The sequence below is a fragment of the Haliotis asinina genome, chromosome 4 (assembly GCF_037392515.1).
Source record: "Haliotis asinina isolate JCU_RB_2024 chromosome 4, JCU_Hal_asi_v2, whole genome shotgun sequence".
Taxonomy (NCBI): domain Eukaryota; kingdom Metazoa; phylum Mollusca; class Gastropoda; order Lepetellida; family Haliotidae; genus Haliotis; species Haliotis asinina.
In genome coordinates this window covers 43,922,387-43,937,355 of record NC_090283.1, presented here as the reverse complement: position 1 = coordinate 43,937,355, position 14,969 = coordinate 43,922,387, and the positions used below count along the sequence as shown (strand labels likewise).

The 14,969-nt window shown below is 42.1% G+C and overlaps 1 protein-coding gene across 1 annotated transcript in view; it reads left to right on the top strand.

Annotated features, from left to right (window-relative positions):
• The first annotated feature begins 5,188 nt into the window (after positions 1-5,188).
• LOC137280963 (uncharacterized) overlaps positions 5,189-14,969 on the top strand; it is a 50,892-nt gene continuing 41,111 nt past the window's right edge. Inside the window, exons 1-9 of the mRNA XM_067812138.1 lie at positions 5,189-5,533; positions 8,021-8,089; positions 8,715-8,766; positions 9,879-9,946; positions 10,183-10,263; positions 10,829-10,902; positions 11,645-11,782; positions 12,368-12,503; positions 14,597-14,685. Of these exons, the coding sequence (XP_067668239.1) occupies positions 5,189-5,533; positions 8,021-8,089; positions 8,715-8,766; positions 9,879-9,946; positions 10,183-10,263; positions 10,829-10,902; positions 11,645-11,782; positions 12,368-12,503; positions 14,597-14,685 (1,052 nt within the window). The remainder of the gene's footprint in view (positions 5,534-8,020; positions 8,090-8,714; positions 8,767-9,878; positions 9,947-10,182; positions 10,264-10,828; positions 10,903-11,644; positions 11,783-12,367; positions 12,504-14,596; positions 14,686-14,969) is intronic.

Sequence of the window (14,969 nt, the reverse complement as noted above, 5' to 3'; positions counted from 1 at the left end):
AAACGCGACACGCGACAATGCGACGACGCGACATTTCGTGAAAATGTCGCGTTGTCGCATTGTCGCGTGTCTGGTGTGACAAAGAGACATTAATCTGCATAGCAAATCGCCCCGCCTTGAATGACAAGGCAACCGTGTGCCCTGATTACAATGAAAAGTTGCGCAAGTATTTGTCTTGCTGCTAAAACACACTTCATTCACTAAATACATTTATATATAAAATAATTTTCAAACCAACAATGAAGACTTGCAATAAGTTCAAGAAAAGCAGTCCAACTGCCATTTCAAGCACTACTTCATTCTAAAAACCATTGGAAGTAGCAAAACGACCATTGAAGTGTGAAATAGAGTTTAACTTTTCCTGCGCATGCGTAGTACAATTGAATTTCTACGCATGCGCATCGGTAATCGGAAAGGGCGACAACGCGACGACGCGACAATGCGACATTTCGACATGTCGCATTGTCGCGTGTCGCGTTTTAGTAAATGTTTTACACATCGTAGATAGGGCGACAATGCGACGACGCGACATATTTTGACCTTGAAAAGTGTCGCTATGTCGCGTGTCGCACATTGGAGGAACAGAGAAAATGTTATTCGAAACGCGACACACGACATCGCGACAATGCGACAAACAGGCGAAATGTCGCGTTGTCGCATTGTCGCATTGTCGCGCTTTGGTTAATTTTTGCCTCAGGTTGCTTGTTTTCGAGAGATAGATAGATAGATTGGGTATTTATATAGCGCACATATCCACGCACTAGTGCATGCTCAAGGCGCTGGTATTTTTCCCTCGATCACCGGATGTTAATCTCAACAGCACATTGTATTTCAATCTCAACTCCCTGGGGAGTATACAACTCTTGCTGCCACTAGGCGCACCGAGTTTATTGTGGCTCTCTCATCCTAACGAGGTACCCAGTTGACAGCTGGGTGGACTGGGACACATAGTCACAGCACTTTGTCCAAGTTTACTGCACGTTGCTGTACCCGCAACTAGGTGTATGCACGTGTTCATGTGGTCACCATCTGGTCATATACCAACGGATTCGTGGGTTCTTTTAACTGCACAGGATTGTGTACTGTACACTAGGGGTTGTGACAACACTGAAAGAGTCTGCACACAAAGTTGACTCCAAGGTTTTTCACACCCGGTCACAGTTGGGCTCGATCCCGAAACCTCAACCTCGCTGGATCACTAGCCTGGCGCCTTAGCCAGCTCGCCCACCATACCCCATGGGCGACAATGCGACAATGTCCCTTCTCGGGTTCCATATGAAACTGTGCTCCTGGCGTCTGAATAATGCAAAATGTAATTCCAATCAGGGAGACAAAGGTGTCCAAGAGCTGAGCAGGCGTATTGCTGCCAAGACAGCCTGCAGACTACAGTACATCCTCCGCTTGTCTTGCACATTCAGCTGTTAGTCTTCATCACGCCATCCAGTGTGCTACGAATCTGACTGAAAGAATTGTCCGACAGAAGCTTGAAATACTGTTCAAGGTATTCGGGGATATTCACATCCGTCCACTTTCTTCACTTCACATATGAAACGTGAAACGGAATAATTCAGTTCATCGCAGGTCATGTAGTCTGTGTCCACAAGAATGAGGCTTATGCTGCGTTGATCTGCCAGCTGATTTTTGTTTTGTTGCCATTCCTTAAACGTTTTAACAGCCCATTGGATTTCTGAAATTGTGCTTGCGGCAAATCTGAAAAACTGAATCAATACACGTTTTCAATATAAAATCAGACTTTTATCATCACCAAGAATCATCAAGAAATAGTTTTTTCCTAATTTAGTATTCTATATGGAATAATACAACTACAGTGGAATCTGTCTGTTACGGACATGTATAGGACCGTCACTTTTGTCCGGATTTTTAAGAAGTCCGGATTGCAAAACTTATGTCCGTTACCGTACGCGTTCTGCAGAGTATCTGGTACAGTTCTGTATACGGTTTTGCAATACATGTATATTATTGTTGAACTGGTGAATTCAAGCTGCTAAACAAAGATCAGGATAAATAGCCACAAGCTGTTACGCAAAGAATGAGTTTAGTTTTAAGCCGCTATTTAGCAATATTACAGCAATGTCACGGCGAGGGACATCAAAAATGGGCTTCATACATTGTTCCCATGTGGGTAATCGAACCTGGGTCTTTGGCGTGACGAGTGAACGCTTTAACCACTGGGCTACCCCAACATCCCTCTAACACATCCCTGTAAAGACCGAAAGCTGGTCATTTTGCTACAATGCGCACCTCATTTAGTTACAGTTCGCTGAAATAAAGTGTTGAATAAAAAAGATTTATACATAAACATTTCTATGCTACATACCACTTAAAATCTGGTAAATGTGTGACTGATTTTTGGAAGGGACGTCTCACCTTAACAGTTTAAATTACTCAACTTTTATACGAGGAATGAAACGTTTCGAAGAAATTCGAAGAAAAAAGTAGCCGTACCCAAATAACCGAATGCATTCAGAGAACGGAGAGTCGGGAACCACATTACGGGAGTGCGTGGCTTGCATTTTCAACACGTCACCTCCAGGTCCTAGCTTGTTCAGGTCATGCATGCACGTGCTTTGAAGTTGAGGTGGGTTTTACCTTTACATCGGCATTATCCCAGCCATATAGTGACGAGATCAAGCATCCATTACCATTTTACATGCATCGTCCAGAAGAGTTTGGCTTTAAAAACAAATATTTTCATTTCACCACCATTTACAATCAAAAGATGTCACAGCACCGAATACACAAGCAAGCAATTTTCCCAATGAAACTACAATTTGTGATATAGGTCAACTTCCCTCAGGAAATCGTGAATTTGTGGTGTAGGTCATCTTCCCTCAGGAAATCGTGAATTTGTGGTGTAGGTCAACCTCCCTCAGGAAATCGTGAATTTGTGGTGTAGGTCAACCTCCCTCAGGAAATCGTGAATTTGTGGTGTAGGTCAACCTCCCTCAGGAAAGTGTATACAAGCGAAATAGTAACATCTGAGAAATTCTGAAATTGATATCACAAGCACCCTTCACTTAACTAAACCATAAATGAATTGGTAATTTGGACACAGATGCCGACTTGAGTTAATTCTTTCTTACCTAGTGACTGTTCATCATCTGTTACCAGGGGTGGCGGTGATTGTCTAGAGAAGCATGTACGATGTTAGAACTTTATGTTAAAAGTAAGTGATAACCCCTCTCCAACCCTCCCTCCCCAGAGGAATATGTGTGGCTCTCCACCCACCCCTTAAAGCCATCATCACCCAGACCCACAACTGACCCCTGACCATAAATCATGAACGACCACCTAGTCACATGATAGTTATATATGTCTGGATTACACTAGCCATAATGAGAGCAGAATCAGTCCTGTAAAATCTGACTCATTCACAGTCACGTCTTGTGACTATTTACTATGGAAGGCCACAAGTCCACACGTGTCAAGACAGCGATACCTCAGCAGCGATCTCAATCAGTGGCATGTCTGCTCATATATATGTTTACCTATGTGCCAGTCTTGAATCGAACTACTTATTAATGCTAACATATGTGATAGGAGTGCCAACAAGCCGTGCCATAGCTGGCTCCTGGATGGTTTAGAAATCAGATTCGCGATGACTAAGAACATTCGGTTTTTCAGCCAATAACGACTAGAGTCGGTGGACGTGTTTAAGAAGAACTTGATACGCCTAGTGTCACTGTGTCACTGGTTGAGTCTAGTCAATGCCAACGATGGAACGTGGTCATCTTCCTCAACCAAATTGGAACGTCTTCGGCTGAAAAAAGAGACGTTTTTGTGTATGTGAGGATGCCTGTAACAGGTTGATTCAGCTTCAGATACTAACCTAAAACTGATGCCAAGTTTAGGATGTGCTGTACCGTCACACGTTCTCCTTGGCAGGGGTGCACTTCATAAATGTCATAAGTGAATTGTCTATATTTTCTTACAAAAGAGTAATTATTATGATAATAATGTATTTATGTCTTTGAGTTTTCTCTGTACTTTCTGACAACAAGATTCAGAAAAAGCATGCTAAATATGCGGACCTCGCCTTTGAAATATCTTGTTTGCATCACATGTACTCTGTCATCAGGCTCCCCGTTGTTCTCGATGCTGTTAGTTTAATGTAGAATGCCTCGGTTCTCCACAGGCCGCACAGCCTTATTGACACTTTGGGTAATGTAGAAGGTTGCAGTGTTAGGGAGTCTATACATTCTCAGGGCAGCGTTTCCTGGGGGAAGTCCCATTCGCTGTCTGGACATGTGTGTACTTAGGACAAGGACCCTGAGCTGATGACACGCCTAACCAGTTAGACTGTGCCAGCAGCACCCGAATCCTGCCTGCTGCATACCATATTTAATCTGTACGAAAAAATAGTCGACTTTCAAACCGCCATTCCAGAATGAAAATCTTGCTTGAAGTGTTAATCTATACCAGTATACCATGAATCTGTCTTCCTGGTTATTTTTTGTTTTGTTTTTATTTGTTCTGACGGGATCGGGTGGTCAGGCTCGCTGACTTGGTTGACACATGTCATCGGTTTCCAATTGCGCAGATCGATGCTCGTGTTGTTGATCACTGGATTGTCTGGTCCAGACTCGATTATTTACAGACCGCCGTCATATAGCTGTAATATTGCTGAGTGCGGCGTAAAACTAAACTCACTGACTCACTATTTGTTTTGTTTGTACTGGACACTTCACTGAATTGAAACGCACGGTATTCAAGTACGTATAAATGCAATGCTGATATTTGATTTTCTTTTTTCCAGCATGGTGATTCAAACAACATCTTTACCTTTTGACTGACAATGACATCTTCGACGGCTTAGCGCAACGTAGATCATTGACGTTTATGCCGAAATGTACGCTATCCACTGGTTCCTTGAACGACGAATATTTTGAATGCCGATAGGCTCCCAACTACTTCTTTGTGAACCCCAAGTGTTGTCTGTATCAAGGCGTTCGTGGAAACCTCAAGGCGTTTCTACGTATCCTAGGGGACAATTCATTCAGAAGTCCATTTGTTTACTTGTTCTACTGTTTCATAACATTTTGAAACATTTTTACCGTTAATCAAGGTTATTACTAACAAAAATAACCATTTAAAGCAAAGGAGTGTGTAGATTTATTTGATTTACGACACAAACGTGAAAGCCAAAACAACAACAACAACAACAAAAATGGCAGACCGTCAACACAGCTTCCACGTCGCCGACTATGTGGTCTTCGGTGCCACCATCCTCATCTCACTGGGGATAGGGCTCTACTTTGCTCTGTCTGGTGGACGTCAGCGAACAACGTCCGAGTTTCTGGTCGGTGGCCGTGCCATGAAGTTTCTCCCCGTGGCCTTGTCGCTGGTGGTGTCGTTTGAGTCGTCAATCATGATGTTGGGCACCCCGGCTGAAGTATATGTGTACGGGGCTCAAGTCTGGATATCGCTGTTTGGTTTCCTGTCGTCGTTTATGATCTGCAGGGTGTTGATGATACCACTGATTCATCCTCTGAAAATCACCAGCGCTTACGAGGTAGGTTCAGAAATATACGTTATTCCATATGATCCCAAGGCAGGCAGCGCTTAGATCACCCGTGAAAATCCGGGCTAGAACTGATCTTCGGCAACCCATACTTTCCTTAATCTGCGTGGATTAGGTCAGGCTCGATAACTTGGTTGGCACATGCCACCGTATCGCAGGTGCGTAGATCGTTGCTCATGCTGTTGTTCACTGGATTGTGACTCCATTATTCACAGACCCCCCATAGCCCATGCAGGACACAAATGTAAGTCCCCATGGTCCCAGGTATGGTGATATACCGTCAGGTGTTGGCGATCTATAGCCTATTTTCATATTGTCTTGTCAGAATTTGAAATCCTGTTTTAGAGATAGACATTTGTTTTACTTCTAAAATACTGTGATATTCTCGGTGGTTTTACTGTCCTTCGTTGACAGGGTTTTCTTTATAATTGTCACGTATTCATGGTGAATTTACAGTTTGTTTTTAGGCACTATACGGCTAAACTATTGCCGATGTGACTTTAAATGAGTTTAAATTTTAACTCACTCACTCATTCACAGACCACTGCAACATAATTGAAATATTGCTGAATTCAGCATTGAATTACACTAGCCATATAAAGATACTGTGCATACGATCCCAGCTGATAAGTACGACACCAACGTCAAAGGTAGATATAAACTTTAATGGAGGGATCATGAGACCATAACAAGTCAGGAGAATTTCAACTGAAGAAAAGTTAATCACATTGACGTCACGAGTCCACAAGCGGGACAGGGGTCAAACGACCATGTCACAAGCTCAACCATCGGCATTGTCAACCATCGGCATTGAGAACGGCAGTGCATCGACGACGCATAGAGCCTATCAGACGTGTTAGAAAGGCTTGTGGGATGTCACGCCAGATTCTCTCAAGTTCCGTTTCAAGGTCAAGGACGTTATCTGCCGGATGAGGAAGACGTCGATTCATCTTGTCCCAAACATGCTCTATCGGGGCGAGATCCGGTGAATATGCATGCCAAGGCAGTAAGTCAACGTTGTGGTGTTGCAAGAAATCCATAACAACCCTATGTCCTGTTGGAATGTTAACCTAGGGCCATGACGCTGCAGAAGAGGAATTGCCACAGGTCGAAGAATCTGATTCCTGTAATCCACACCAGATACGTTGCCCTAAACAATCACCAAAGGAGGTCTTTGGCGTGCTGCTATTCCACCCCAAATCATCACGGAATCACCACCAAGGCGACTCCTCTCCAAGACACAGACCTGATCATCACTGCGGAAAAAATGTTAAAGCTGGACTAATCTGTAAAAACAACATCTCTCCACCAAACCAGGGGTCTGAGGACATGATTTAGGCACCAATTTCGGCGAGCTTGTCGATGACGTTGTGTGAGGACAGGTCGTTGGGCGAGACGTCGTAGTCTGACCCCGTGATGATGTAAACGTTGTCGAACAGTGTTGGGGTGAATAAGTCATGGGATGGTCCGGGCAGTCATCACAGCAGTCTGAACCCTGTGGAAGATGGGTCACCCCTATCCATCTGCCCTGTCTTGTAGTTGTTACACGTGGACGTCCAGAACGTGGCCGAGCGATGAGGTCATTTGTGTTCTGTTAGCGTCTCACCAGTGCAGAAATGGTGTTCCGGTGGCAGTGGAGTGGCAATGTGCAGCCACTTGTCGTTGAGACGTTTCCCTAAGGACCATTTCAGTGGCCCCATTATGTTGTGCAAACTTGGCATGCCATATGTTTCAATAGCCGTTTAATTTTTTGAACGATCGCAAGGGCAGGGGTTGTGTGCAAATTAATTTGCTCTGTTTGTCTTTCCCGGAATGCACGTGCAACAACGTATTGCACGTCTCACGGATGAAACCACTGACGTCACGGAACGTGGCACGTACATGCATGTTAGATACATGCCATTCACCTCTGAGGTTAAATTCTTATATGCCTACGCAGGTTTGATAAATTTACATTTTAAATTTCTGTATGCACAGTTTCTTTATGTGCCTGACATGTGCACAATAAAAAAATGTAGCAAACTAACATCGATATCAGTGATGCTGTTCCTGGATCAAAAAAACCCCCAAAAAACAAAACAAAAAAACACATTCATCGTCTCCAACGTCATGCATTGGAAATCAACTCTGATCTTTAACATATGTGATTGTTCAAGGGAATGCCATATTTGTATGTTTTTATATTTTAATTTATGTTAATGACTCAGCAGGGTAGCCCAACGTTTAATGATGTTCCATTCTCAAATCCCGGGTTCCATTCTAGCAGGTAATGCGTAAGAAATCCACTGAAACTTTTTTATTATTATTATTATTTTTTACTTTAGTATTTATTTTACTTTGATATATCAATGTCAACCATTCTTAATTGTCAAAGAGTATATAGTATTATAAGGAGACATCCAAACGGTTTAATATTATATATTATATAGCCAAAGTAATACAACCAAAGACTTAAGTCAGTGTTAATTTATGTTTTAGTATCTTGATGGAAGGTTCAAATCCCGTGCTGTACGTCAAGTGGGAACGGCTCTTGGTGTCCTCACATACGTAAGTGCGGATGCGTAGGTACCAGAATATATCCGGTCGTAAAGATGAACAATCCGTAGGAAACACGTAGAATATCGTAATTCAATCTGTGTCCAGCATCCTTCAATATTTTTAAAAAGTTTTCTTCCCTATATTTCCGTTTTTCCTATTCTCGTGGGATTCCTGTTCTTGTAGGTTTCCTATTCTCGCGGCAAACACGTTTTCTGCCGAGATCGCCAATGCGTTATACTTATATGATGTGGCCCAAATCTGCGAATGATAAAAATCTTGCAGTATTTCGAATATTGGTGAAATTTCACCTACTTGGATATATCATAACTTTTCCCCGACCTTTCCGACAGGATTTCACATCCATCCACGTCATAACGTTGCTTCCTCGTTATACCGCGAGAATAGGAGAGGACTCATTTAGTCAATGGCGGTTGGCATTATTTATTACCGGGCTTAACAGCTGACAGGTGCAGGTGTTAGAGGACAAGGCCCTTTATTTAAAAACAACAAGCATTCATACGATGAGAACTGTTCGTATTACTAGTATGTTTTCAGCCGATATCCGTAAGTACCGCGAGAATAGGAAAGGCCCTCCTACATAAATATTTCAAGTTAAAAGTATTTTTCATTGAAGGTCTTCTACATGGGCATTGTGTTATTTGGACCAGCCATAGCATTGGAAGCGGGTATGTGAGCACCTGGTATCATCAGTAATCAATAGTGATACCATTAACACATTTTTATGATATCCTGTGAATTGAATTTATTTATTTATTTATTTATTTATTTATTTATTTATTTATTTATTTATTTATTTATTTATTTATTTCATGTTTATTTTTGTTTTGATGCATTATATTTTATGATATTTTATTTTATTCTTGTAATTTGTTTGTTTACTTTGCTTTTGCTCTTTAATATTATTTATAGTGTCCGCATGGTAGTGAGTATGGTTTGACGCCGATCTTAGCAATATTCCAGCGATATCACTTCCGAAGAAACAATGGATTCACACCTTGTATCCATCGGGATTCGAACCAAATAGTGAACACCTCATTGTCGAGACATGTATGAAGTCTGTAGATAGCCTGTGGTGGCCTAGTGGTTAAAACGTTCGCTCGCCACGCAAATGTGTGAGTGAATCTGGACCAGACAATCCACTGGTCAACAGCATGAGCATCGACCTGCAGAACTGGAAACCGATATGTGTCAACCAAGTCAGCGAGTCTGACCACCCGATCCCGTTAATCGCCTCTTACGACAAGCATAGTCACCCTTTATGGCAAGCATGGGTTGCTGAAGACCTACTCTACCCCGGGACCTTCACGGTTCGCCGAAGACCCAGGGTTGATTCCCGACATTGGTACAACGTGTGAAGCCCATTTCCGCCATGTATTGCTGGAATATTGCTACAAGCGGCGTAAAACTAAAGTCATTCACTAACTGTAGATAGAGCACGACTACTTTAGCCGTTGTAGGTAATCCGTGGTTTGTGGAATCTAGGTTCGTCTTAATGTCGAGCTTTTGTGTTCGCTCCAGACATCACGTACTCGTCCAGACAAAACTGATATCCATTCACACTGTAGAGACGATGATGATAAAACCGAGTACATACGGTTTATACAATTAAAGCCAACAAACAAATACATGTATTTCAATTTTCTTGACAAATATCAAAATTATTCATGACAAGATTCTTAGGACTGTCTTTCTTTCCTGTTTGTAGAACAATTAAACATCTTGTTCAGGATTTGATTTTTTCCATTAAACCATTTATGTTATGTTGTTCTATTTTTAGTTACGGGGTTTCCCCAGGCTGGATCCATCGTCTTGGTAGCATCTGCAGCTATCTTGTACACCGCCATGGTGAGGAATGGCATTTATTGATTCATAAAAAATCGCAACGAGTTAAATGTAGATAATACTCAAACATGTCATACTCTGAGCACGACCTGGTCGAAATGAAAATGTTTTGGTTCACAATGCGGACAAATGAGTCGATCCAAGGCCAGTCCCAAAGGGACAGATTTTACTGAATGTCACAAGCGACGTTTATGATTTAACATGCCCTGTTATAATTTGAGCGGGTGCATTGTTCGTAGGGTGGACTGAAAGCTGTCATCTGGACTGATGTCTTCCAGGCAGCTGTGATGTTTGCAGGGATGATGGCAGTCATCATCAAGGTAGGACACGCCCGCATGTTATCCTGGAGAAATGTCCGGATGTCTTTTTTTTTGTTTTTTTTTGTTTTGTTTTTTGTTTGTCTGTTTTGTTTTGTTTACGGTTGTTTTCGTTTGCTGCTTAATGCCACGCTCAACAATATTCAAGCTACGTGGTCCCGGGTTAAAAGTGGTTTCTACAGCCCATATTTGTCGTAAAAAGTGACTAAAAAGGGGATCGAGTGATTAGGCTTGTCGATTGACGTTCATGCTGTTGATCACTGGATTGCTGGTGCCTCGATTATTTACAGACGCCATACAGCTGGAATATTGCGGTGTTAGACAACAAACCAACGAACCAAGCAATTACAGTCAGATGAAACGCCAAGCAGTGTTTATTTCATCGTTTAAAACGAATAAAATAAAAGTGGTCAATCACTAACGTTTGTTACACAATGTCGTATATAGAGTCCCATATCATAACGTGTACATGCAAGGACGCGCAAGTGAAAAACAATGTAAATTTATTAAAGACTGAATTATGAATAATGATTCATATCATCATATTTGATTAATTGTCTTATCTCAGGGCACATTAGACGCGGGTGGAGTTACCTCAGTCTGGACATCTGCGGCTAGGGGTGGACGCCTGAATTTCTTCAAGTAAGATTTGATGATATATTTTAATGCAATTACTTGATGAGATTATTTGTTCGAAAATTCTCAAAATGTTCAGCAAAGTTCTCTGAAAGAAAATCGTCATTAAATCAAACCGTGATTGGGCTGGTCTGTTGTAGAGAACTTGTAACCGGCAAGAGATTAGCAGTGCCCTAGACCATGGACTTTGTTGTTATAAACTGTAGGGGATATGAGCAGTAGGGGATATGAGCTGTAGGGAATATGAGCTGTAGGGAATATGAGCTGTAGGGGATATGAGCTGTAGGGGATGAACAGTAAGATCTTTCTGGCCTGTGGCAGGGTACTATGCTATGCTGAACTCTGGGTAGGAGAGTGAACTGAGAGGTCATCGGTTATCCAATCAAATCGTTAGAATCTCAGGTCAAGTCGTTACGACACAGGTGAACCCGACACGACACGAACCCATACGTTGACCACGTGGGTAATAAAATCATACTCACTCTCAGACGTTACATATCTTCACCCCAGCTTTTGGCGTAGTCTAGTGGTGAAAGTGTTCGCTCGTCACGCCGAAGACGACATGGGTAAAAAATGTGAAGCCCGATTCTTTTACAAAATACATTAAAATACATGTACATAAGATTTTTATCTTTAAGAGGGACATCTGTAAAGTACATCTGACTTTTCTTAGCTTTCAAAAAAGAAATTTTCAGACATTTTTTATGGAAACACCAAAGAAGTAATGCCGGCATGATTCCTGATTCAGTTTTGACCCCGACCCGACTATTCGTCACACTTTCTGGGGGCTGTTCCTTGGAACATTCGCTCGATCGTCCGGCCTGATCTTCAACCAGTCAACTATTCAGAGAGTCTGTTCAACGCCAACACTCGCTGCCGCCAAGAAGTGAGACTTTCTGTTATCCGTTTAGTCCTGCATATAGTTACCATACCCATATAATAAAGTTCCTTTAAATTCCACGTGATGGGTAATTTCAGGCATCGTTTTTTGTAGTGTGTTCCTCCTCCGTCTGAGAATACAAACGCCCTATTTAATGAATGAACATTGTATTAAGCGAGCATTGCAGGATATACGTTTTCCACCTCAAAACCAAATCGCGTGATAGCGTGTATTAATTAATGATGTGCATCAAACATATATCCTGGTTCTATTCGACAGAGACGTATATAAATGTTATCTATTTGCAGATCTTAAAGGTAATATATTTTAAATAAACTTGGTATTTAGCAAGCTTTTCGGAATATGCATATTACACCTCAAAACTGAATCGCGTGATAACAATATAACATATGTCTATGGTACATATCAAATATATACCCTGGTTTCATTCGACAGAGTAATGTCCTATCAGTGTGAGATTGTAAATATACTTTAAATAAACATTATATTCACCAGCCTTTCGGGATATACCTTTTCCACGTATATATTTTCAATAGTATATCAAACATATATCCTGGTTCTGTTCTTCAGAGTAATGCTGATAGTGAGTCCTGCGTTCTGGATAACCATCACCCTTGCGATTATAGAGGGCATCGTGGCCTATGCTTACTACGTGAACCTCCGCTGTGACCCTCTGGAGTCAGACAAGATATATAACCCGAATCAGGTCTGTTACGTTTAGACCCATGAAGGTAGAATAGGTCTTCAGCAACCCACGCTTGCCATAAAAGGTGACTGTGCTTGTCGTAAGAGGCGACTAACGGGTCACTGGGTTGTCTGGTCCAGACTCGATTATTTCCAGACCGCCGCCATATAGCTGGAATATTGCTGTGTGCAGCGTAAAACTAAACTCACTCACTCACTATGTTACGTTTACTGAATCAATATTGTTTGACAAGTATCAGACGAGCCACGACCTGGAATAGTGACCCTAATTTACATATTGGGAACGCCCTCCAGAACATTCCATTTGAAACAAGAGGGAAACAGGTTGTCGTCTAAATATTGAATGTTTTACTTCCTCGTGCGAATCGTGTTGTGATGGTGTTTGCTGAACTAAAACGCTGTACGAGACACGTGTTAAACAGTAGCGGTATTGATTTCACGCCACGGTCAGCATGTATTGCGCGTGCTTAATCGCCAGTCTACCTATAGCAACCAAATGTATTCGTCCAGATTACTTGCCCCGCCTGCTTGTCACAAACACGTTCACTCCGCTGGCTCCTCAAGCAGTAAGGATCTACAGGATCACAAATGTGGATATTGTACAAGGGAAAGGAGTGTCCTTGGCTATAATTCCGGCAACGACTTACGCTTGTTTAGGTTCAATTAGTCAATTATATGCATATTTTTGTTGAGTGTGCGAGTTTGGTTTTACGCCGCTTTGACAACATTCCACCAATATCGGGGGAATAAAAGAAATGGACTTCACACATTGTACTCATGTGGGGAATCGAACTCGAGTGTTCGGCGTGACGAGCGAACGTTTCAACAATTAGACTACCGCACTGCCCCTTATTTTTTTAAAAAACGTTCTCATTACATTATTAGATATTGTCCTTAATCAGTTTTCAAAGGATCGTGCTTCAACGAATGCGTAAGTGAGCGCCGCACTCAGCAATATTACAGCTATATGGCGGCGGTCTGCAAATAATCGAGTCTGGACCAGACAATCAAAGGATCTACAACATGAGCATCCATCTGCGCTACTGGAAACTGATGACATGTGTCAACCGAGTCAGCGAACCTGACCCCGATAACGAAAACCGCCTCTTACGACAAGTCTCCTTTTATGGCAAGGATAAGCTGCTGAAGACCGATTCTACACCGGATCTTCATGGGTAGATCAAGGAATGAATTTGCTTTACTTCCGCTTACACTAACGCGATCGAAGAAATAGAATTAATGATTGTGTAACTACAGTTGCATCGGCTTTATTTAAGTCATGTCGTGACAAAATCAGTAAAACATTTTAGGGCTATCAAAACCAGTCGTCAAAGGATAGTGAAAGGACCAGACTAGCACAAATATAACATTTAAAACTGGTATGTAAACACTAAAATGTTACTATTTATTGTATTGGAGATTAAAAATACACCTGAGGGCCTGAAAAAGTACATCCTCGATATATCCGAGTTATACGTTCCAATATATCTCCACTATACACTGAATGTATCTACGAATCGGCCTGATGAATTTATGACCTCCCTTCGTTGGAGTTTTGTCCAATCGGGTGTCTACCCCTGTAAGTTGATCGTGCCAATCACAACTCACTTAAATTATCTGAACGATTAAACTTGGCAACACAAATCCCGCAGAGGTACTCTGAAAGAGGTAGGAGGTGTTCTTGCATACGAATTCGTTAAGGTTTCGCACTCGTCAACAAACCTCGGCAGCTGCCACCGCTATCTGTGTTGACACTGGCAAGCTCAGCTGTAACAAGGGCTTAGCTGATTGGCTACTGTGAGAATGCGGAACCAGCAAAGGGAGGTAATCAAATTATCTGACCGAGCCATAGATGCATTCAGGGTATAGTGGAGATTCCTGGGAACGTATACCCTGGATATCTCCAGGGTGGAGATTGTAATAATATTGTTTATAATGACAGGAAACCTTTCCGTGAATGTTGGATGTTTTGTCTGAGTCACGCCTGTTTTCGGACACGTTTTGAAAGCATACAATCATGTCGTTCTTTGAGAACTGGGGCAACAGAATTTAATTTTGCAAATTTTGCATAATATTTTGTTATATTCCTTTTAGATCATACCATTTATGGTAATGGACATTTTCCGGGGGTTGCCTGGCATGCCTGGACTCTTTCTAGCCGCTTTATTCAGTGCATCTCTCAGGTAACGTCCTTGTGAGTCATGTGTTCATTCATCGCAGGAAACAATGTCGGTACAGTCTCTTGCGCCAGTGCGCCTGTAGCACATGCAATACCGGGGGTCTTTCTTGCCGCTTATTACATAACCGCCGCCATATAGCTGGAATATTGCTGAGTGCGGCGTAAAACTAAACTCACTCACTCACTAGATCTATAATGCATGCAATATCTGGACTCTTTCTGGCAGCTTTATTCCGTGCAATAACGTAGGCAATGTATGCTTATCGTCTTGCCAGTAATGGTGTTTTG